The sequence below is a fragment of the Netta rufina genome (assembly GCF_964035555.1).
Source record: "Netta rufina genome assembly, chromosome: 2".
In the NCBI taxonomy this organism is placed as follows: Eukaryota; Metazoa; Chordata; class Aves; order Anseriformes; family Anatidae; genus Netta; species Netta rufina.
In genome coordinates, this window is record NC_140124.1 from 27,229,048 (window position 1) to 27,254,371 (window position 25,324).

General features: G+C 37.0%; 1 protein-coding gene across 4 annotated transcripts in view; it reads left to right on the plus strand.

The window, feature by feature from the left end:
- Nucleotides 1-25,324, plus strand: part of GLCCI1 (glucocorticoid induced 1) — a 56,534-nt gene that overhangs the window by 24,179 nt on the left and 7,031 nt on the right. For 2 of the 4 annotated variants that reach the window (XM_084282881.1, XM_084282883.1), the window contains exons 3-6: nt 3,694-3,780; nt 12,097-12,213; nt 15,456-15,608; nt 22,191-22,401. In XM_084282881.1, coding sequence (XP_084139007.1) covers nt 3,694-3,780; nt 12,097-12,213; nt 15,456-15,608; nt 22,191-22,401 — 568 coding nt within the window. The remainder of the gene's footprint in view (nt 1-3,693; nt 3,781-12,096; nt 12,214-15,455; nt 15,609-22,190; nt 22,402-25,324) is intronic. The other 2 variants (XM_084282882.1, XM_084282884.1) reach the window with 1 other exon arrangement.

A 25,324-nucleotide genomic window follows, 5' to 3' on the forward strand; every position in this document is an offset into this window, starting at 1 on the left:
ACAATGGTAATTGTGATTTACATTAGGACTGAGGAGAGCAACCAGATGTGGTGTTCTCAGCGCGCCCTATCCTGTGCACATGCTTTAAGCATTGTGTCAACAGACGGGGACCGTAAGCCTCTGCGCTTCAAAATATAAGTGACTTTCCTCTTAAAGTTGAAACATGCATTGTTTAATGCTTTCTAGATTCTTGCCCTGAAGTGTTTTAAATCTTAGTTTCATCACATAAACTTGTAGGAAAAATCCTACTTAGTTCATAATTAATATAATAAATTTATTTCAACTCTGAAATGGCATTGCCAGATTCAGAGACAGTACCCATGACCTCTTATTTTGTTTCTGACTTGAGGTGCAGCAATTTTGCTTTCATCTATTGTGATTAAGAAATTTATCTTCAAATACTCTTGAGTTTTTTTCTTTTACTCTGTTTTGGTTTGGATGTTTAACACATGGGGAGTACGCTTTACAGCAGCTTATATAAAATAGAAGATTCCATGAACACAGTTCGCAGAAATGGTAAATAAAGCTGGGAGAACAACTTTCAGGAAATGTGGCATATCAAGGGTTCTATACAACCCCATCTTATTTGTGATGTAAATTGCAACATTCAAATGAGATATGAGGTGCTTCTGTATCAACTAAATGTACAAAAAAGAATTCCTGTTCGAATGTGACAAGGGTTTTTTATTTTTTCTGTTTTTGATTGATTATAAAGTTTTGATTGAATATAAGGCTTTGGGGTTACAAAAGTAGAACTTATTTTCATATAGTGTAGGTTACAATATATTAGATGCAGCAATTCATAGAGTTTAAAGAAGAGACTGGCTTGCTATAATAGTCTAGCAACTGCTTATGTTATTTTTTTGATTTTTTTCCCCACCTGATTAAAAATAGAGCATTAATACAACATTGCTTGAGTTCAGCACTATGCTAGGAACATCATACAGTCTGTGTAACCTAATTCTGCACATAAATGTGAGGGGCACAGTCTGCCCCCCCTGTATCTTGATACTTGTATGTATATTTTGAAAGGTTGTGACTTGACTCAATTTTCCAGAGATTGAAATCAGCTATGTGCAATCCTTGTCTCAAGGGACAGTATCTGAGTGGAAGAGCCTGTCAAAGGATATTTGAGGCAGTACAAAATCTGGTGTTAAGTGAATGGATGTTATATATTTGTTATTCAGAATTCTGATTAAATCAGCTGTAATGTAAACATTTCTACTTCTTTAGTAACAGTCACCAGTGTTGTTGATTAATTTTTTTGTGTTGCTATTAGTTTTTGTCCTTCCTATTTGGATCAATATCTGTGCTTTAAAAAATTCTAGCATGTTCTCACTACATATGTTTTTATTTTAAGTCTTTCTATTTGTTGAGAAACTTGCACTCCTTAGTCACTCAGTGTCTTTTCTGTTCTGTTTATTATGCTGTAGCTGATGGGTTGTGAGTTTGTAGTGATCCCTGGTAACGTCCATCTTTCTGGATGTTTCTGCTTTGTCCTTGAATTGTTCACCAAACTATGGAGTAATGTGTTCAGAAAGCATTCTCAGAACATAAATTTCAAAGAATTCTTTTTGCATTGGAGTTTGTCTGTTTTTATAGCATGAGAGTACGTCTACATCTGCACTCAGAATATAGTAAAAATACTTCCAGAAAAGAGTAATTTAAACTGAAAATAAATTGTGAAAGCTCACGATTTTAAAAAGGGAATCATTTTACCCCCATTTTCTTTAGTGCTTTAGAAAAGTGCAAGCCACTTAAATACTGGTGACACTTTAAGAAACATGAGAAGGTAGTAAAAATATGTTCTATTGAGAAATTTCAGGAAGGTGGTAAGCACCTAATCTGCAAGAACAAGTAATTATTTAGAACATAGCTTCATTAAAATGCAGAGCAAGTAAATGTACGCATAGGTAGCATGTGTGTGGCACTGAGGCTTTGATTTTAGGGAAAAGAATAGTGGATTGCTTGGCTGAGTGACTCATGTATTTTTATGGTAGTTTTAAATAGCTGCTTTAACTTGTTTCTCTTGGGTTTTGTTTTGTTTTTTAATAACTGCATTATGGCTTCTTCCCTGGACCTACAGAGTCATATAATCAATACACAGAACCCAAACTTTTTATAAAAACAATTTTTTTCTCTTGGGAACACGCAGGAAAAGGATCAGTAAAAGCTGATTTTCAAAATGGTTGTCATTTTGTTTTCTAGTCGCCCACACAGCTTTGATGGAAGTATTCTTGGTGGCATAAAAATAACAGAAGAAGATGCAGAAACTGCAGGGCTGTCACAAAAGAGCAATGGGATACGTGGGCATATGCATGTGACTTAACACATTAAACATTGGCGCTGGTGCTGGGCTGTAGGCCATATAATACCACAGCAGCCTAACGGTACAACCTATATACAGCCTGAGACTAAAATTCAGTGCTTAATGGCATGTGGGGCTCAACTCTCCAGTCCCCAGGCAGCTGCTCCTACCCCTCTTTCATGAGCAGCAAGAGCGAGCAGCTCCAGGCGTTGCTTATTGTGGTGTTCTCCAAGGCCATGCCAAGCCTCCTTACTTACCAGACAAGTGCCACTTCCATGTGCAAGTGCTGTAGAGATTTCTACATCCTGGAGAGGAAGCAGTAGAGAAAAGCTGTGGAGGACCCAGGCTTCCATGTGTGGAGGGGATGAAGACTAAAGAGAATGAATCTCTGTGGAGAGGTGGATCCCTGATGCTGTCTGACTGCTGGGGTGGGCTGCCACCGCCCCTGGGAAAGTGTCTGCCATGATCCTCTGGTGTTGCCCTGATCCCGTAGCCATGAAAACCACCTCTCATAGTTCTTAGTGGCATGGTTTTATTTCTTGCAGTCAGTATCATTGTTAAGGGTTCAGCTAGTAGCAGTAGGAAATGCTGAAAACGTTTTGTTTTCGTGGATTTCTGTGTTTTTAGCCCTTTTATGTTGTTCATACCCCAAACTCACTCTGGATTTTAACTGTCCTCATTGGTCCTCTGACAGACAGTTGACTCATCTTTTGAAGTGCTGGTGAATGCCCACAATTTTATAAGTCTTGTGGTGAACGAACCCAGGAGGGAGGTGCAGATCTGGCTTCTAGACCCTTCTCAGTCAGGGTTTAGTTTTATAGCTCCGACATACAAGGATTGTTACCAACCTTCTGGGCTTCCAGACAAGGCTGGAAAAGGTCTGGTCTTCTGCCTGTTTAGGTCAGTGTCAGAAATAATCAGTGGTGTACTGAGTCAGAGTTAGCAGTAAGGAATTGATTATATGGCACAGTGACTAAGGAACACAGGTGAGAGAAGGAAATACTGGCTTTTGGTTTCTAAGGTTGTGTTTATATACTTTATTCTTGTGGTTTTCTTAACTCTGCACTGGGTGAAAAATAGAAATGGATGCTGAAGCAGAGATGGAACTAGTCAGGTAATGGTTTTTTGTGATTATCAGGCAGCTATTTTCTTCAATAATGTTCATTGTCTTCATCCTTTGTAAATACAAGTTTACAAAGCCTTAAAATCCATGCTTGTATTTTTATTACTATAGACACTGTTACTGTGGTATATCAAGTTCTGATACTTATTCTTTATGTGTGATGCCTGGACACTGACATGGCAGAAAGATTAAACCAGTAATTTGTGCCAAAAATTTTCTTATGTGGGGAGTTCAGTACAATATGTATTTTTTTTCTCTCCAGACACCTAGCTGTTGGGCTGAAGAAGGAGCAGAAAAGAGATCTCATCAGCGCTCGGCATCATGGGGAAGTGCTGATCAACTAAAAGAGGTGAGAAGTTCTTGCACAGTGGAGCCTTTCAAGTCTTGATATGCCCAGGACATATTTTTTTAATCCCTATCTGGAGTTCAGGAAACTGCACCCTTTCCCTCCCCTCTGTTGCTTTTGAAACAGGTTTTATGTCCAACATAAGAGTTGTTTCAAGACTGGTTGTTTTTATGCCTGTTGGATTTCCTCCCCTCCTACTACACAGTGTTGTCAGCAGAGGAGTGGCCAGAGTGCTGAGGAACCAGTTTGTTGCTGTTATTGTTTGTTCAAAGTTACCTTAGCTAGCTTTCTGTTCTTTAATACTGAAAGAGACAAAGTATTTGTCAGGATGTTACCATAATCTTGTTCAGAAATTTTGGTCGAGTTTAAGGGTAGAGATAGAGAGGATGTCAGTTTCGCAAATGAAACAGGGTAAGTGTTGATACAGTAGTGGTATGGTTACTTGAAATGCTCTTTAGTCATATGTTTTTCTTGTAGACTACAATAGCAACTAGAAAGAACCCATCAGAAATGAAGCAATTTGCATAATGAGAAATTAGATACAGGAAAAGGGTTTCCATCTCTCAGCTGAATGTGCACTATTTCAGCCTTATGCACCAGTGAACTACATTCTGTCCCAACTTCATGCAACTCTGGCTCTGGTCAGTGCCACATAGTTGGCCTCATGTCCCCACAGGAAGGCTATACCCTTCTTCTAGAGCTACACCTTTCTCTTTAAGAAACAAATCTTGCAGCTTATTGTGGTGGTTCCTCCCGCATAGGATGGGACTTTGCACTACTTCTTCATTTTTTTGTGTACGCTCTCCTGGCTGCCTGTCTAATAGAGCATTCAGAAATGAGGAGAAACATATAGGTTGTCTAAGGAGGCATTGTTATTGGCAGTAGATAGTTTTTAGATAGCTGTTGATAGTTATTCTTCCTATCAAAAGGAATGGTGTAAGTTTGATTCCTCAAATACAGAAATCAACTTTGAATATGGAGTAATCGTTCATTCTGGTAGTAGCAATATCCTCATTTTTAAAGACGGGGACCTGAGCTGAAGAGAGGTAAGGATTGTCTGTTTCTGTTTCATCGAGTACCCAATACGAAGCCCATTTTAACTGATTTATTTTACGTGGGCTTTCCAAATGCCCGTGTGACTTCATTTGCAGCTGTAAGCAAATACTCAGAATCACAAGTTAAGTGCCCAGGAATTAGTGCAGAATGAGTTTTGTATCTGAAAAGTTTTTGGCTTAAACATTAGCTACCAGCACAAAGGAATTGTACCAGAGGCAGGAATAACATCTGTATATCCGGGATAACACTTGCTTTTACTGAGAGACCATCCTTCATCATCTGGTGGTTCCTATCAAGTTTTGCAGCAAGCAGCTTTTCTTCACCACATGGCTGTGACTGTCAGTGATAGGGAAACCTTCAGTATGTGAGTGAGTCTTTGCCACTTGATAGCAGTGATCCATTATGCTAGGTTGCCATCCTCTTTATGAGCTGAGCTCAAGAGAAAGATAAACATGTGGCTGGTGGGTTTCATGGTTCCTTACAGATAGAACACAGTAATAAAAAAGGTAAAATAAATAAATAAATTGGGATGTGTAGAAGGGAATTACTTCTATTCGAACTTTGTAAGGGTTATTCACCCTAAGACCTGTCTTACCTCTTCCAGCTTGCAGCTCTTTCCCTTCCTCTGTTTTCCTTTCTCTCTCTCCAGCTTTTCTACGCTGTTTTGTTGCCTTTTCCAGTTCCGCAGGTTTATAATTCCAGTGTCTTTCTGTTTATATTATCCAACTAGCTCTAGTTTACCTTCCATTACTTGAGCTCTTTTCTCAGTTCTGTTTGGCTTCTATTTTTGTCCCTGAATTTTTCCTTTCCCTCACCTGTAAGGCCTGGTTCCAGCCTCTCTGTCCAGCCGTTCTGTGTGTGTGGTGTTTGCTCTCCTGGACATGCAAACCTGTCCCCTTCCTCCACCAAACTACTTAATGCCTGTGTGGTGGATGGTAAGAGTTTGATCAATACCAATAGTATTTGTGCATTCAGTTTCTTTGTGTCTCAGCAATCTGTGGTTTCTGGAAGGAAAAATTCTGAGATGGTTCTGTTTAAGTCTAAAGCTCAGTAGAAAAAGCTGCTGATAACAGCAAATGTAGTTGCCATTTCAAAACATCTTTCATAAACAAATGCAAACTGAAATTTTGCTGAAACTTGACCAGACATAAAGGCTTTTCCAGTGAAATAGGTGCATTCCCAACATAAAGGACTCCCAATCAAATGTTTGTCTTTTTCTTCTGTGTGATTCTTCCAAGGCATTAAACATCTGAAAACTATGCTAATGTGTCTTAGCATAGATAAAATGATTTTTCTCCCCTTCACTTTAATATCAGTCTTAAAACAACTTTAATACTTGTGCTGAAATTTCTGATGGGAATGTTAATAGGAGAGCTGAATACAGCATTGGAAGAAGTCAAATAAAAAATTGACCAAGCTGTAGGTATCTGTAAATAAGAGCTTAAATAATAGAAATAAAAGTATCACCTTTACTGGACAACTGCATTTGTTACCAGTAACGTTAGGTAACGGTACTCCTGCTCAATATTTAGGATTGTTTTCCATAAGCATTTGAGTAAATAAACAGATAGCTATTTACAGTTTCCTTGGTTTGTCACAGGAGTTTAAATTCGTGTTTTCTTGTTCCAACAACTAATGGAATAATTTCTAGCATGTGATTTTTTTTTCCATTGTTTTGATACTGTAAACTAACCAAATATTTGTATGTGTGGTTTTAATTGTCATAAAAGAAGATTGGATGTCCTTCAATCTTTTAAAAAAAAAAAAAGTTTTTTTTCTTGGTTTGAGAACTATTTCAATCAAATGTATTTGTTACCACAACAGGAAACTCTTCTAAAAGCATTCAAATTTATAAACCCTAAAAATGTGCACGTTTCTTATCACTTCCTAACAAGAAGCCTCTTTTTTGATTGATTTTGATTCTGATCTACTGCTTTTTTTTTTTTTTTAACCAAGTCTGGAATATAACTTCTCATAAGCTAATGCCAGGCTTCTTTAAAGTTATTTTAATAGATATCACTCTTGAGTGAGAGGTGAAGATTGTGTCACATACAACAACTCTGATAAAAAAAAAAAAAAAAAAAAATAGAGGCTTGAACCACGGGTATTTTTTCTTCTTTGAACCTGAATAGATAATTATTCAAAGTCAACAGAATTTTAAAAGACCATTCTAGTTATAGCTTACCCTGGATTTTACCCTCAGCTGGAAAAAGAACAAACAAACAGGGTTTGGGGCAAATAGTTTTCAGTATACTAAGACTTTAGTATTTCAGACATCTGATTTCCACCTACCTTAAATACCTCTGTATGTCGTATTTGTTACACTGACATCAGGAAACTCCTGGTGGAAGGGTCCTCATTTTTTGTCTAATAGGATGCTCGAAAAAGACTTCAGAATAAAAGAATAAGATCTGAAGGCTTGAACTTTTTTATATGCTTTCATATATGTATTGAAAGATTGTATGCAAAGGTTTAAGTTGAATTTCTAATTCTTGTTTTACTCTTTGACCTGTTTGTTAACTTGTTTAACAAGCAGCTCACGGATGAGTTAAAGCTTTCTATTGTTAATGATGAGTTTGTGGCTTGTTCAGCAATGGGAAGTTACTGTATTGTGTACTTGATTTGTAGAAGTACAATCTACTAGCTGATAAATATTAATGAACAGTTAGGAGTGGTGAGATGTGACATGTTCTTTCATATTTGTAGTCTGTTTGTCTCTTCAAATGAAAAATTATCAGGATACTCAGATTATTGCAATGCTGTAAAGAGCCAACAGAATTTGCTTATTTATCAGGTTTGTGCCATTAGCTATATTAGATTACATGCATATTACAAGTGATGTAGACAAGCTTTGTATTTATTGCAAATATACTTCTCATTATAAAAATACTCAGCAAGCAGAAAATAGACTTTTCCTAACTTTACTGAATAATCCTTGCTTCAGTTCAGCATGTGTAGTCATCTTATAATTGGCTGCGTGACAATAACCCGTGCACTGATCTTTTTCTTCTTTTTGATTCTGTTGTATAAATGACTTGATGTCAAGGAAAAGTCTTTTCAATACATCAAGAATATTGAAGGCAATGGCCACTGGAGAAAAAAGGCTGAAACATTTCTTAATTCTTCTGAAAAGTGCACAGATATGTTTGTTCTCCATCCCCAGTACAGTCACGCTAAAGTACTTGCAAAGTGTGAATTTAAAAATGCCTTTTGAAACTTAACAGCTTATATGTTTGCAGCTTGTGAAGTAGTGTAATTTTTAAGTAAGTGTATCTGAACATTGGAAGTAGGGTTCAAGTTGCTTTTATTCCCCGAGGAATAAAAGGAAGCTCGGGTCTTTAGAGCTTTGAAAGTAAATTTCACATTTTGAAAGTAAATGTTCACAAAAAGTACGCACACCTGTCAGTAATATTTTTTCTGTAATGGGAACAATGATAAAAAAACAGTTTATTTTTTTCTGGGACAGATCTTGTAAAGATCTTCTAACTATCATTACTGCAATTTGCAGGTATTACTTTCTATGTGAAGTCTTTTTTTGTTGGTGTTCTGTGCAGTCATTTTTTTTTTTTTGCACATCAGTGAAACCACCATTTTGATTTCTCTTTGGGAAAAAAAAATCAGCTGTACCCTCTAAATCTTGATTTAAGACCTATTATGTGGGAAAATACCTGTACTGCATGAAAGGAATTTTGTGCCTTCCCCCTCAAGTTGGTAGAAGGGGAGAGCATTTGAGTTGGTACACTAAAATCATGTTTGTGTTTTTTGGATACACATGTGCAAAGTTAAGGCTTTAATGTTTTCAACAACTGGATGCTTTAAAGGATACATGCTAGATGTTTAAGTGATTATTTACGTGTGTGCTTTTATTAAGGTTGTGTGTGTGTTGGTCACCTTCATGTTCCTTACTTGGGAACGTAAGGAAAATGGTGTTCAAAACCCTTTCAGTTCTTTGTGTCTGCCCTGTTAAGATGGAGTGTTTCATTGCTGTTCTTATTTTTCCCCCAGCATAGCACTTTATTCTCTTTCTGCCTAATATTTCTCACTGCAATCTCTCTATTGCTGTACAGCTTGAGGGCAAGATTCCATCTCCCAGCCTATGAGCAAGGCACCCTTTACTGCCTTGTAGAGGGATGTTTGTTAAATGTCCAGGTAAACCCTAGAAAAAGTGTTACTTGTTACTTAATTTGCAGAACTCTACTCAAAAGTATAACAAAGCTATTGCCTGATCAGGCTGAGGTTGTTGTGAGAGGTATCTTCTGTGTATTGTTTGGCATGCTTGCTTACGCAGGTGAAAACTTGCCACAATGTGCTCACTCCTGTATTTCCTTGTGGCATGTTTTACCTGGTCTACATCCTTAATATGTTCATTTGATATAACTATAATTCCTGATCACATAGTGGTGCTGGGAAAATGTGTGTATTGGCATCAGGTTGCTTTGTGAAAACCACAATACAAGCCATAGCTATTTCTTTCTCTCTTGACTTCAGAATGAAGCTTTCAAAACCTGCTGGCCTTCAAACACTCAGTATCTCATAGCCGGGCTTCAATGACACCGTATTGGTCATCTCTGCTCTCAGAAACAGGAAGAGTTGTTTTTTTTTGTTGTTGTTGTTGTTGTTGTTCTTCTGGTACACTCTAGCACTGTCAGCAGCCCTGAATGAAGTTCAGTGTCAGGGTGTATTTACACTGGTGTAGTACCTGCATCTTCAAGTGCAGGTTCTACCCGGTACCGATCACCTGGGAGGTGCCGTTTACTTTCCTGGAGGGAAGAGAGGCCTTGCAGATGGATTTAGATGGATCGGAGCACTGGGCAGCCATCAATGGCATGGAATTTACAAGGGTAAATGCTGGGTGCTGTAGCTGGGATGGAGCAATCCCAGGCCCAGGCTGGGCGACGAGTGGCTGGGAGCAGCTCAGCAGAAAGGGACCTGGGGGTGCTGGTGGCAGCGGGTGCAGCGAGAGCCAGCAGCGTGCCCTGGCAGCCAGGAGGACAAACCTCATTTTGGGGTGCCCTGAGCACAGCACAGCCAGCCGGCCAGAAGAGGTGATCCTCCCTCCAGCTCCACTGAGTGTGGTGTGGCCCCACTTCGACTGCTGCGTGTGGGTCTTGGCTCCACCACAGAACAGGATGTTCAGGGCCCTGACAGACAGGGGGGCATCACAGCATCAAGATTTTAGACAGTCTAGAGGTGTGTTGGCCTGATATAGCCTATCGCACTGTCCAGATATTATAGTAAGAGGCTATGTTCTCTTAAAGATTTGCAAGCTGCTTGCATCAAAAATCTGAGTCAGAACTCTGATGTGGATTTGTATAGATCTTTTTTATAGCATGGTCCTGAGGAAAGCTCAGAAAGCTAGATTTCATTTAAACAAAAAATAGGGTAATTAACTTTTTAAATAGGAGGAAGCCCACAGGACCAGGCAAAGGCAGCAGAAATGAAAGATTTATATACGGTACTCTCCCTGCCTAGTGTCTTTGCTTTTTGGTTATTCCTGTAGCCATCCATTTCAGTCCACAGCTGTCTTCTAGTCTGGGCCTCATTTTTGGGCCTCATTTTTTTCTTTCATTTTTTTTAAAGGAGCTGAAGATCTTTTCCCTGTTTTTCCCCTACTTCAGCATTCTAGATATAAATCATCATAGATTTATTTTCACATTCCCATATCAAACTGGTTACTTTCCTGCTGCTTCATCTTTCTGAGCTGAGTTTCCTAACTTCCATTGCTCTTACAGCCAGAATGGGAAAGTTCTGGACAAATATTTTTTGTAGAGGTGAAGTATCTCTTCAAACTCCTTTGAAGTTTCTTCTATCATGGTGCCCAGGTGGCACCTTTCATCAAGAGATTAGTCTTGTTCTCTAAATCCAGCTTGTCTGTGTTAGAAACTTGGCCATGCTAAGGCTCTATCTTTCTCCGTGTATTTGACACAGACCCTTTTGGAAATCTAAACTGTCTGTCATTGAAGATTAAGAGTAGTCAACCATTTCTGAGTAGCAGTTCTCTGAATGTGGATAATGAGGTGTGGCAAGACTTGATATGAAGCATTAGAGATGGATCTGTCTTTTGTGAGTGATATTAGAAACACCAAGAAAATTGCAAAGCCTGGAGCAAGGCTCCATTGAAAGCTTCACCAAGCACTGTCATCTCTGACACAGTGTGTTAGAGCAACACTTCACTGTTCAAAGCTGCTTTGAAAGAGCAATAGTGATATATTTAACTACTTGGAGTTGACCACAGAGTGAATGTGCTTGTAGTCTGTCAATCAAAAAGAGGATACTTCCAGGTGATGAAGTTCTTTGAAACTATTTCTGTGTGAATTCACATCTCCTTATTTGCACTTCAGGTTTTTAAAATTTTTATCTATAGCTGAGTTAAAAATGAAATAGGGCCATGCATACTTTGCCTTATATGCTAGCGTGCTGATGTGCTGATCATGGAAGATAGTGAGAAGCGAGCACAAAGGCGGGGGGGAAGGTAATTTTAAAGAAGTATCGCTACCTGTTGTATGAATTTGCGTGTAGTATGAACTTCTCAGGCAATGCTTATTAGAGGGTGAATACTCTTTCATGTAGAAACTATTCAGGAGGATTAAATAAATGGAGGAATTCATGAATGAAATTCTTTAGTTTCTGTTAAGGAACATGTCAAATGAATAATGACTGTAGTTGCATTTGACCTTTAAAATATGTATCATTTGATTACCCATCTTTACAGCAGACAGTAGAAAAGACAATTCTGTCTGCCTGAAGGAATCTGTGGTAATGTAGCCTGTGGGGAAATACTGTTAAATGTATTAAATAAGTTCTCCAAGATGGAGCAACACATACTGATTGATTTTGTTTGTAGAGGCTCTTTTATTTTTCAGTTGAATTACTGGAAAATTTTGGTTTGGCTTAAGGTCAAATAAATTAAGCTATGGGCTTTGCAGTCCCCCAGTTTAAGCCAATTAGTCTAGAAATTGCTACAAATTGTCAGGAGGACTACTTTTGTTTGCATCAGTTATTACAGTGCTTGTTTGTAAATGAGGAAGTTTAGTAATAAGCTAAGCCTGTTGACATGTTCAGGTCTGCAAATAGTGCAGATGCTTTGCAGAAAGTGTCCAGAAGCAGAAGCTTTAATGGTTACGCTTAGAGGGAAGAAAATCCAATGTGCTTCTATAATTCTTTAAAGAGGAGTTAAGATGTCTGTGATTCACTTCATAAAGGAAGAAATGAGCAGATATTAATTTGATACCTCATTATCACTTCACCTGAACTTCTTTCCAGCAGATTGCCAAACTGAGGCAGCAGCTTCAGCGCAGTAAGCAGAGTAGTCGTCACAGTAAAGAGAAAGAACGTCAGTCACCTCTCCATGGCAACCACATAGCAATCAGTCAGACTCAGGTAAGCAGATAGTTGCTTATATTAACAGCCTCCTATCTTATCTGTGTTGGGTGAATAGTCTGCTGTTTCTTCCCATCTTTCTCCTGTTTGGCTTCTTACGTGCTTGAAATTGAAATGCTTAACACCCTGCTGCCATTGCATCTACACTGAATTTTATCTGATAGCCATAATATAATAAAATAATGAGGGCTTGCAAGCAAACATATTAAGATGCTGTAAAAATTCTGAGCATGGCCAGATAAGGCTGTCTTTCCATGAATATGCACTTGCTTCCAAGACTAATTTTTGTGGTGTACTTTCAAAAGTCTGTGTTCCTCTGGAGGGTATTTTCTTATTGGTTTTACAACACAGCTTCATCTGAGCTTGTTTTATAAATAAAAAAAAAACGCACTAAAAGTAAGTGGACTGGATTGGAAGCCCAACAATTTATAAGTCTTTGAGCAGCAGGCCGAACTTCGAATGGGACCCCTTAGACAGTATTTGCATTGAAATTACAGAACCTAGTTTTCTGCTTCTCGAAACTAATCAGTTAGTTACACAGAGGCTTGTAATTCACCCTATTATATATGCATCAGTAAAAGGCAGTGTTGCATCATCAGATACTTGAGGGAAGACCTCATTTTCTTGTCCTATTTCAGGAGTTTTTGTGATACTTTGCTTATTGGTCATTTCCTGGCCAGAAAGGCCAGATCAGAGTATCCCTGTGAAGTTGAGTAAAACAATATTGTTGTCTGCTTTCTAAAAAGATAATTCACCTCAAATATAAACTTAGCTGAAATCAAGGTGGTGCTTGCCACAGTTAACCACATCCCTGGAATTAGAGGACTGGTCATCATCTCATGCTACAGGATGCAAACCTTCATGGTTTTGTTTAGGACAAAGGTTGTCTATAACAACCTTTTGGTTGTTATGGTACTTTAGAATCATTGTCAATACAGGATTGTCTTCTTTGAGAGCCTTCACATACTTTGGTACTAGTGGCTTACTTGAGGTGGAACAACATTAGTGTGTTACAGCTTATGTTGAATTTCCATCATATTAAATGGAAAAATTGTCATCATTGTTAGGCTGTTCCTGTTCCAGACACTGTGACTTGCAGGAAAAACTTAATTCAGACAGGATCCAAGACTGAGGTTTTAGGATGAAAACTCCTGTGTTCAGATTGATGACCATTCTTATGTTCTGTATCAATGGGCAATGTGATGACAGGACTCTTTCCAGCAGTAAGTCTATGATATCAACCAACTTTTTTTTGTTTCCTGTTCCCTATCTCAGGTCTTATATACCTGAGCAAACATTATCAGGAAGCACATCTATGTGAATCATGAATAGGACATCATAATCTCTTAACCTCTCTGATGGGTAAAGCTCAGGCTCCTAGCCTAACATCTTCTGTTTTCTGTTGTTATCCATTTTTCAAAATTTTTCAAAATTATTTGTGAATTTATGCAAACTGTAATATAGCTGATCATTTTCGTGCTAGCCAGGCCAACATTTGTTTTCAGGTCATTTTTGTGTATCGTGAAGTTCTTTTTTAGAGAAAAAAAAAAAAAAGTCACCTGTCCTCTGAGCATCTCTCTCTCTCTCTCTCTCTGTCTCTCTCTTATTAGAAAGGTGCTGACACTGTGAAGAATAGCTTTGGCAAATTACATGGGCAAATTACGTGAGCCTGAACTAGACTCTCAGCAGGGTGCAATGGAGGATGCTCCACAGAGTGCCTGTTCTCTAGATATCGCAAACTGACAGTGAAACTGAAACCAAATGGATTTTAAAACTCAGGCAAGGTTCAGTGAATAACTTTGTGAACCTTAAGCCATTTGTAAAAAGCAGTTAATCTTTTCTCATTTGGCAGTACAGACGTTTGAGTTCTGATTAAATTTCATCTACAGTGGATCTTTAACTTGGTCTCCATGTTACTAACAAGCAACTGTTTGATCTCCTTAAATGTTTGCTCTGTCATTGTATTTTCTGCCAGCCTTTCTAAATAAGTAGTGTTTCAGAAAGAAGCTCTGATGGCTGATCTTTTGTGTTGGTCAGTCCTTTCATGTTCATTCAGTTTAGATAAAATCTCATGTTTAAAACCTGATCTTGTGATGAAGATGTATAAGGAATTAATGTTCTTCGTGAAACTTTTATGCCTCTATAACAAAGGATTCACTGCATTTTGTGTAGGAAGGTATTCTGCTTTCCATCCCAAGGTATGATGTTGCAGGTATCAGTGCCACTATTTGTGCTAAAAACAGTGTTTTTCACAGGCTGAAATCCACTTAAGACGTGTACTTTGCAGTAACATTCTGTAGCACTTGAAACTCGTTCACACGTTTCTGATTTCTCAATAAAGTGTTCTCTAATGAGACTAGTGAAGTTTTCAGTTCTGGTACCGCTGTGAGAAGCTATCCTGCAGGCACTTTTTTTTTTAACGTTCATTTTGCATGAACTCAACCAAAAAAAGGGGGGAGGGAGAGTCCCCCCACCCTAAGGCAATTAACTCAGTAATCTCTTGGAAATGTCCACAGGTATGTTTTACGTTTTGTCTTATCACATGTTGCTGTGGATGAGAGGAAAATATACATTAGGAAGTGACCACTATTGATGGCTGTCAGTGTAGGTGCTAAGCTAAAGCTTTTGGGGTTGACTGTGCAAGACATGCTTTCTTGAGAATGGCTTCTGTTGGTAACAGAACTCCATTTCAACATGTTTTTTCTTTTCCAGAAATCTTGCTTGCGTTTTTTTTTTTAGGTGCTTGATTCTTAAACTCCAATTGTTTTCTTTTAAGACTTCTGACATAAAGTTCTGAAATGTTAGAAGCTAATGAAATTAGAGGTTGAGAATGAATACTTTATTTTTCATTTACTAAAGCCAACGAAGTGCATTAAGTGAATATTTCAGTTGAGTCGTTAAGGTTCAGGAATGTTGCGAAATGCCTTTTAGATCGCAGTTAAAACCATCCACATCCCCCTATTGTGTATTCTGCAGTCTATAAGTCTGAAAAGTACATATACTTGCCTACCTACTGATAAGTAAGGTAGTAGAAAGATTTTATTATAGAATTGTATTGAGTTAAGTAGAGGTGTTTTTAGTGGCTTTTGATTTTATGCAGGCATTTTTTAGTTAAATTTGACAAAGATGATCTACATGGCAAATAATACATGGTTTCTTACTTTACCTGCTTTAGTGCTGATCTCAGACTTATGTTTTATTCCATTTTCCAACTTCAAATCATGTGGCTCTCTACCTTCTAGGCTTCTATTTCCAGATCAGTCCCTATGCCACTGTCAAACATTTCAGTGCCAAAATCAACTGTTTCACGTGTGCCGTGTAATGTAGAAGGAATAAGCCCTGAACTGGAAAAAGTATTCATTAAGGAAAACAGTGGAAAAGAAGAGGTATCCAAGGTAAGCTTATATTAACGTGCTCATAGTTGTTTTTTTTTCTTTGTAACCTATAAACACGTGAGTAAACTTCCTCATGGCTGAAACTACAAATACTTTTCTTCACAGACATTGTTTGAAAATTGTTTAAATAATTTTTATTTTTAAAAGGGCTATTTTTAAAGTGCCCAGTATTTTTAAAGGGCTACTTAGAATGCCCTTCCTATGAAGAACTTGAAAGTTTTTGTGAGAAATGTAAGTGCTCAAAAACTTAGATACTTTAGGCTACAGTACTAAGAAGGGACAGAGATTAATTTACTTGCTTCTATTTATTTGTTTTGTTTTTTTAGGCAAGACTTAAGTTTCCTGTGCTCTGCTCAGCTTTTTGGTTTTAATACTTTTCTTCCATAAACCAAATATGAACTGTTTTTACTTCCTAAAACCAACTGTGATCTCTTGTGGGAGATATCTGTATGGGAAATATAATCTAAGGAGCATTGGAATTCTCATTGAAGACTGTTGCAGTGCTTAGATGACACTTAAAATGTGAAATACTTAGTTTACAGCCACTCATTTCTAAATAACCAATGAAACTTTGCTGTGGTATCAACTGCTGTTTTTTTATCTTCTGTAAATTGTAGGTTCTGTTCTTGTGAATGGTCCTCTAATAGCAATTCAGTACACAAATCAAGCTATAAAACTTTAATCGGAGGGTTAAGATTCCAAAACCTGGTATTTGTATTTCTTTATTATGGCAGTAAACTTAAAAAGCTTTGGAATATTCTTGGCTTCTCCAGAGATGTAGATGTGTTCTGTCATTAAGAATAAAATACGGTAGTAGTAAATGTTTTATGCTAGGTTGCCTTTCCCAAAGCTGTCTCATCCCTTTAGAAGGGTCTGTGTTGGGATAGGGAATAAAGGGGAAAAAAAAAAAAAAAGAAATAACTGAAACCAAAACAAAAAGCCCAAATCAATAAACCTTGTTGCCATCTCCAAAGAGAGTATAAAAAGGTGTATTATAGTGCCACTACTGATGTTGCTATGGCTAGGGTTGTTATCTCTTATGGTTAGAGGACGTTTCATTTATTTATCAGACAAATCATCTTCGTAAATGTTGTCCTTGGGCTTTAACAGCTTATTACTTTGGATGCAGAACTCAGTCTCATAAGTTACTGAATGTACTGGCTCTGGTCCAGCCAAACAGTTAAGCACATACTTAAGTGCATTGTTGGATTGAGGCCAGAGGTGCTCAGCAGTTTACGCAACCAAGGCAATAGTGAACCCTTCGTCCAAACATCTAGTTGGGGAGAGTCTTCAGGCACAAAAGGAGGTCATAAATTAGACATTGCCCTTGAAGTCAAGTCCATCTATGTGGGCAGAGGGCTGTTTCCTGTTACATAACTGTTAATTTCTGTCAGATCTCTTCTGGTGGGACCTAAAGAGGGACTACTAGCACTGTCTTTGAGCTTATTAGATTTCATTGCTTACTTATGGAAGATCATAATAAGAGTAATTCACTGAATCTTACTGCTGGTGAACTTTCTCCTAATGCAGCAATTTAGCTTCTTTTTTAGCCTGGGGGAGTTGGGGCAGCTGGGTTAAAGGTTAGGAATTACTGAACAAAAGATAAACCATAGGAAACCAAAATTCATTAGTTTCACTGCTGGTGAAACAATTTGTTTTTCTTTCAATTTTCTGCCATTCTTTCTAGTAACATTCTGTTTTTTAAAAAAAAAAAAAAAAATGTAACAATCAAAAGCAATTGGTTGCTTTGGGTGATGTGTGAATGATAAGCATTTTAACAGGCTTGTTTGTAAGATTGGTGGGCAACTAGAGCTTTTCTGGTTTCTTTTAACCTGTTTCCAAGCATACTTCCTGTTTCAGTGCATGTTTAAAACTTAGTATGTAAGGAAAGATTTTTTTTTTGTGGTGGGGGAGATACAATTTACAAAAAACACGGAAGAATGATTACCTTTGTTTTTTAGATGCAGTTGCTTATCTAAAATTTAATTCAGATTTAGATGGTATATGAATAGCTTTCTGATTTCTTCCATTTCCTTTCAATAAACACATTTTTACTTAAGTTAAAACAAAATGCATTTTAGTTCTGTTAACTTTTAAAATTTTAGTTTTGTTTTCTTGAACTTTTTTTTGGTTTCTTATCTATTCAGTAGAAATGTGTGAATTTTGGAGCGAACTGTTCCTTAGTTCATCATCTCAAAAGGGGACTAGGTGATGCATAGGACAAAAATAAGTTTGTGGTTAAAGTAGACCTAGTTTATGGATGTTACTTGAATTACTTTTTTAATTTAGCTCCTAGTTAAAATTGGAAACTAGTGAAACTTTCCTTTCATGTTCACACTTTCCTACATAGTCTTTGGATACACAAATCAGTTTCATTTATTTCTAGATTTTTTTTTATTTTGTAGGGTATGATATTCTGTACTTTGTTTTCCTTCTCACTGACTTCAATTTTGGTCATCCTGCATCATAAAGTATAAATTGATCTGGAATATATTTTGTCATATCTTTTGCTGACTTAGTTATATGAATACTTTGGAAACTTTTTTGCCTTTTTCCTACAATCTTCTAGTGATAAAAGTAATTTTACTTCTAGAAGGGTAACTGTAGAGAGAGTAGCCATGTTGTTTTTGTGTTTCACAAAGATAACGGATGATACAGTAATGTCATTAGCTTTTTATTTAATAATCTAATTTAGTATAAAGTTTAGTAATACATGGGCAAAACATTCCAAGCATTTTTTCCTTTTCAGTTTGGCCATATATGTATATATTTTTTCAGATCATCCCTCTTGCTTAGTCAGCTGCAGGCATTTTCATTTTCCTTTCATAAAAACAGAGTTAGAGCTGGCATTTTTTTAGTCCCTTTTTAATAGCATCTTTCTCCTCAGGTTTACTAATAAATGTTATTTCATCTTCTAATGCATTTATTCAAAGATCTGGGATATATTCTCCTTCCTGCTTTATAATTTGGTGACTAGCTTTCCAGGAAATTATAGTTGTGTCCCACTACAAATCGTAAGAGGGAATCAGCTTTCTTGTGTAGTTGTGACTGGTTTTTATTCTTTGTCCTGTTGTGATTCTACTATGTCTACAAATGTTGGGGACTTTGGAACAGTAAGATGATGGACTTACTGTATTTAGAAGCTCCCTGTTAGAATACACTGTGAAACTAGTGAAACATGCCCTGCACTTGGAGGCCTACATGGTCATAGGTCTCTTATTAGGAAAAATAGGAAAAATATTACCTCATCTATTTTTCAAATATACAAAAGATATTAGAAATGAAGCAGTTCTGACCAAATGTCATGCAATAAATGTTAAACTGATTCATGTGTTTCTTGTTTAATTTCTAATGCCTCTGGAAGTAGGTAGTAAAATTCTTTTTATATACCTATCAGAAAACTCGGTCCTATAATAAAATGATTGTTTTGCTAATTTGAGCAGAAGACGACTATCTTTACCTTTATCTGAAAGGTCTTTTCTCCCCTCTCCACGTGTTTGTTGCCAGGAGCAGTCTCTTCAAGATACGTGATGTCTTTTTGCATTTGCACCTTGTCTAATGCACTGATGACTGCATTTACGCTAAAAGGCAGAACCAGTTTCCCATATCTGCCTTTGTTGTTCCAGTGTAGAGAATAGTTTCGATATCAGAAGCATTGAATACTCTGCTCTGAAGAAGTTGCCTCCCAGACGGGCTTGTGAAGAACAGATTATTTTTAAGGATCCCACTGGTATATTATAGTAGCATTCCTGATGCTACTATGGAGGGTGGCTTTAATTTTTTCAAGCAGAAATATTGATACTGGAAAAAAAAAGTGAATTTTAACAGTGTATTAAGAAATGCATACTGTTGTCAAATCGACGGTTTCCATACCTTTGCAGGGAGTTATGAGAATAGTATATAATATCCAAGAACGTACTGTCCCATAGTGGTTGACTGGTGTCTTGTCGGAATGCATTTGGCATAAAGTTAGTACATGACTGGAGTCTTTTACAAAAAAAAAAAAAACAGTATACAGAATGCAGTAATTTCCAGTCATTTTCCATGCATTGAGCATTATGAAAACTAATAACAGCTGTACTGAATTAGCTACCCTATTTCTTGCGCTTTAATGTTGTGAGGGCTTCAGTTTTTAGTATAGTTTAGGAATGACTCATGGAAAGTAACCAGTATTTTTTTTATGTTGATCAGGTTTGATTCATAAGTTTTAAGAAGTGGAATAGTATCTAGCTGATATTTTCATGAGGGGTTTTGCTCTTGTCAAAACCTGGATTCAGTGTGAAGGGGAAGAAATATAAAGAAGCACAATAATCTGAAATACTTGTAGGTGTTTTCTACGTGTTAAGTTATTCTACTTGGAAAGAGTGATAAATATTCAGCTTTTTCCACTTGTATATAGAGGCATACTTGAAAATACAGATTACTTTCTATACCTTAAGTTTTAATTCCGTGGAGGCTGAAGTGAGTAATTTGGAATATACTTCCTGACTACATAAGACCACACTGTTTCTACAGGTGTGGAAGAACATCTGTGTTATACTGAAGTCCTGAATTATGTGCTTACCTTTTCCTGCCTGGAATCCTTGCTTTACCTGTTATGTAGAGTGTGTGCACTTAATGAGTAGCTGTTCAATGTTTTTGTTTTCTCCCTGTTAGATGTGTCCTAATGCTCACTATTAAACCTTGCTTTGAAGTCAAAAATTTATATTTCTTCCTGTTTTTTTTCTATGTAATAGTGTCTCTGAAATATCGTTCTTTTCATCTCACCTGTGTAAGAAGGATGATATCTGTACTTTATGGATGGAGAAACACAAATCCATCAGGCTTCTTCTATAATGTGATTCTTCATGTAATTCAGGGTATTGAATGTCATTTTCAGAGTTTAAAGTGCAGCTCCAGTGGTTTCCTTCTGCATCTGTGAATGAGGAAGACTTTTTTGCAGACCCGGTCCTATACAGACTGGGCTCCCATAAAAGAGAAGGGTTGCCTCAGATGACTTCCTGGCATCTTGTAAAATTTTTGTGAGAGACAGAGACAGAATGCTGTTCTACATGGCAGTTATTTTTTGGTTATGTTAATTGCAAGACTGTTTCCTTTCCACAGCTTCAGTCTTGTTTTCTACCTCTCTTCGGTCTGTGTAACAAATGATATAATGCTTTAGGTCTATCTTGTGCATTGAATGAGTCATGGCCTGTTGGGGGTGATGGGAAGAGCAACACGTAGTCGTGTTGTAACGCATATGCAATGTGAGCAGAACTGTTGGAACAGACTACGCAGCCTTGTCCAAACTTCTGAGCACTTGATGTAGCAACTGTAATGTTCTCTTTATAGCGTGTTACTTTGCTTTTAAATGAAATGTGAAATGCTGTTAACTGGAAGGCTCGTAAGAAGGGAAGGCTCCTCTGACTTTACTGTGTCTGCCTCTTTGTGTAGTATGGGGTGGTTTTCTGGACAGACTATTGCTGAAGAGAGGTGAATGTGATACTTGGACAGTGTACTCTTGTGAAATATTTGGGCTGAATTTTAAGCTCTAGAATGGGCTGTTCTGATTCTGGCATGAATGGAAAAGAAGAAAACAATAAAATAAAAATCTTCAATTGACGTGAAAAGGAAAAAAGGATTCTTGCAGCTAGAACATTTAATCTGTTCTCTATGGCTTGAATACAATCCTCACTGAAGTGAGGATAAAGCTATTATTTTAAATCTTGGAGGTATTTTTACCCCTTCACTTTTAACTGGAACTTTAATACTCTTTCTTTCAAAAAAAAAAAAAAAAAATAGTGCTGTCTTCATGATAAAACTAATTTTCCCACAGGGAGCAAGAAGTAGGGTGTACCAACCTACTACAGTGAACATGTCTGTGCAGTATGTTGCAGACTAGGATGCAAGATCACTTTTGCCAGTGCCAACTAGACTGCTGTGAGCAGGCACTGCTTGCTATCTTAGGTTCAGAACAAAGCTGGTGAATCTTATATAAGCTTGTACTTCTGCTTAGTTCTCAATTTATCCTACAAAAGTGAAGGATGAAGAGTACAGGTGTGTTAGAGGATTACTGCCTACTAGCAAAGCTTGGATAGTTTAATTTGTAACAGTAATTCAGTTTGTTATGACAATAATATGCTGTTGTATTTTGTTTTCTGCTTTTTGTTTTATCCAAATGTGGTATCAGAGTACTTGTTTTTGCTTTATAACAAGTGACCTGTATTGAAGATTGTACTACTAAGTACAATTACGTACAAGGTCTATTTGTCGAGTGTGTGTGAGGGAAGTTGCTTTCTAAAATACCTGTTTAAGCATTTTTCTGATAACACTAATGTGTGTAGATAAATATTGAAGTGTGTTCTATTGTTAACTTTGCATAAGAGGATATAGTTGGCTGGGAACATCTGCATATTATCCCAGCATTGAGCATAATTTATGTTAATTGTGTCCATTTTACATTACATTAATGTTCTTTCAAACCTGATTTGTTTGCTGTTCTTAAGGCCTTGCCTTATTGCTTCAGCTGTGAGTGCTGCAGGCTGACATTACTTGGGAGTTGGATCTTTTCTCTGTAACCTGAATCGCTTCTTTTTCTTGCAGCCTTTGGATATCCCCGATGGTCGAAGGGCCCCATTACCTGCTCACTATCGTAGTAGTAGTACACGAAGCATTGACACTCAGACTCCATCTGTCCAGGAGCGCAGCAGCAGCTGCAGCAGTCATTCACCGTGTGTCTCTCCCTTTTGCCCTCCTGAATCTCAGGATGGGAGTCCTTGCTCAACAGAAGATTTACTCTATGACCGTGATAAAGGTGAGAGTAGAATGGCCTGCCTTTACCTATGGGAGGCATGTGATGTCCTGCTTTTACAACTATCTTCATTTTACTCATTACATCAGTTTTTGTTTTGTTTGATTGTTGTGGAGGGACTGAAGATTTATCTTAAAATTGGTTTTGTTTGTTTACATATCTTTTTCCCTCTTGTTTGTGAAACTTCACAAACATCTTCCATAAATATGTCAGAGGAGCACAGCAAACAGCCTTAACTATTTATGAAGATTCTAATGTGAAGAATTCAGATTGTAACATGTTTCTGTTTAAAAAAGGTTTCAAGAAGGTTTGTGTATGTAGGATTGTGATGTATGCTCATCATGGGTGAGTTACTTGCTGATCAAAACAGTGATGAATTTTTGGACTGCTTTAAAGTACTCTGCTTCTGAACTCATCCCACTTGAAGCTGTTTGGTGAAGAACTCGAATATGAGTTTGAATAATCTGATGGAGAGTAATTATCTGTCACAACCCAAAAATTTCTGAATAATTTCTGTTTATATGTCAATATTCTGCATTTTTTTCTAAGTCTGTAAAAAGTAGTTTAGTATTGCAGGAGTAATCGAGTAATTAAAGGGTAATTCACAGACAGGACACAGTATGAAAATAGAAGCACTAGTGTAAAAAGACTGGACAGTTCTATTTATGAATGAAATTATTGGGCTTCGGATGGCTAGCTAGACTTGATTCTTTTATCAACTGCAAATATGGCCCTCTGTTTGGAGGGATGCATTTGGAAGAAATGTGGAAGCTAAGAGTATATTTCACATGAGATGAAAACTAAGATCTTGATTTGGCAACTATTTACTGATTAGCTAAAGGCAGCAGTGTTTTGATGTTATGAGTAAGATTGAAGCTTTGTTTGTAAATATTCTGTTTTAATCATTCTTTAAGTAATTTTAATTCTATGTAATCTAAAAGCAATAAGATTGGGGCAGAAAAAATCACACTTCTTTGTTTCTGAAAATTATTGCTTTTCCCTCTTAGATTTAAAAGTAAGTAGTAGAAAGCAAATCCACCAGCCCAAATCCTGAACTGGGGGGTATGTGTGTAAGTTAACCACATGAAAGTAAAAGTCTTAGCACAGCATAATAGGTGGCCATGTTCCAAAAATAACATGGATATCATCTCCCCCCACCACATACTACTTTCATTACTTTCCTTTCTTAGAGTATTTGTGTGAGTTGTAATTTGTCAAGACTGAATCACGATATAGATATCCACTAAAGTACTGGCAGACAACGAAATATCTTGACAGGTAATTTGTTCGTATATGTTCTGAAAACTTGTATGCTAAAAAGCAAGGAAATGGAAAGAATCATTCCTTTTACAGTTAGTACTTAATTAACAAAATAACTGGAAACTTTTGGTGTTTTTTATTGGTAGTAAGTAAAGACAGTTTGAAATACTGCATTTAACTTAATGATTTTCAAGGGTTTTATCTTCTATCTAGGATGTTTTTGAACAGCTAATTGGAGTAAAATTTATTGTTGAACTTCATAAGGAGAAGATACTTATTTGTAGGTTTCAATCTTGAGGCTGGCTTTAATGTTAGGTTTGTATTAAAAGCCTGTTTTAGTAGTGGTATATAGGTGATTGTGATAAATGAGCAGCTTTGTAGACTTTAACATAATTGCATTTTTAAATTAAAGATTTATTATACCACATTCATGAAAAATAAAATCTTGAATTGCTCATTGCAACTTTGTTCTTTATGGGCAAGATAGAAACTAGAAAAACATGTAGCAGTTTCCCAAGAAAAAGTAACTTGTTCAGAGGTTGTAAAAGTGCATTGGTAGCCAGATAGGTGCCATTTACGCTCAGATCATTGAGATCACGGAGGCTGGTTGTTCTGAATAAGAATGTTATCAAAATAAAATAAAATACAAATGACAGATATAAATTATCAAATTATAAATGAGGGATATAGGTAGGAATTATGAAGAAATAGCAAAATTTGAGAGAAAGTTTCTTAACATCTGTACTGATGTGAACTACTTTTTAAAAAACTCATTTTTTTTGCACGTTCATTTTAAAGTGATGCTGGAATACAACTTCTGCAAGTTTTCTACAAAGCCTTTCAATTTTGAAAAATGTATTTCCAAATATAACCATGTGTAGACATCTTAAACCAAGATTTTCTGTTATTTTTCTCAAGTTGGAGTTTTATGTTCCTTTTCTGCTGGAATAATTTAGATTTACCATTAAAATTACCAGTTTTATAAATGCTCCTGAGTGTTTCTGAATAGGAAATGAAGGTTAGTAGTTTGAGACTCATAAGCAGTGCAAGGAGCCAGCACTCATACAGACACAGCACTGCTTTACATTTCTAAAGCATCTTTTATTTCTTGTGCAAAGCTGTGCTTTGGCCTGAGGCCCTCACAGCTGCTCTTTGGACTGTATCAGCTGTTTGGTTTACTTTTTTGCAAGGAGCTGCTAAATCTATTGAATTTTTCAAAAGAAAGTGAATGCTAAATTTCAGAGAAGGATCACAACCCTGGTCTAAATAAGAGTAGTGGTACTAAATAGTATAAATTGGAGCAGAGAAGGAAGGGTGGGAAGGTATTTTCATGCCAGCTGGCTTTTATGATTTTGTTTTCAAATATCAGCCTACTGCAAGATAAGTGTAATGCCTTGCTGCATTAAAGCTACCGGTTTCAGTAGATCTGTTTCATGATACTCTGCTCCTTGAGACTAAAATTTTAGAGTGCCATGTAGCATACTTAGTAACTGTGACAGAGGTGAAATTCAAAGCCATCTTAATATATAAGATGAAATGATTCTTTTTCGTATGAAAATAGTGTAACCTGTTTTTCAGGGATTTTGATTTAGGTGCTTCTGCATAGGATTGTGTATTCCTGCTGTTGCTAGCGGGCTGTAACAAGCAGTGTATTCATGAAGATGCT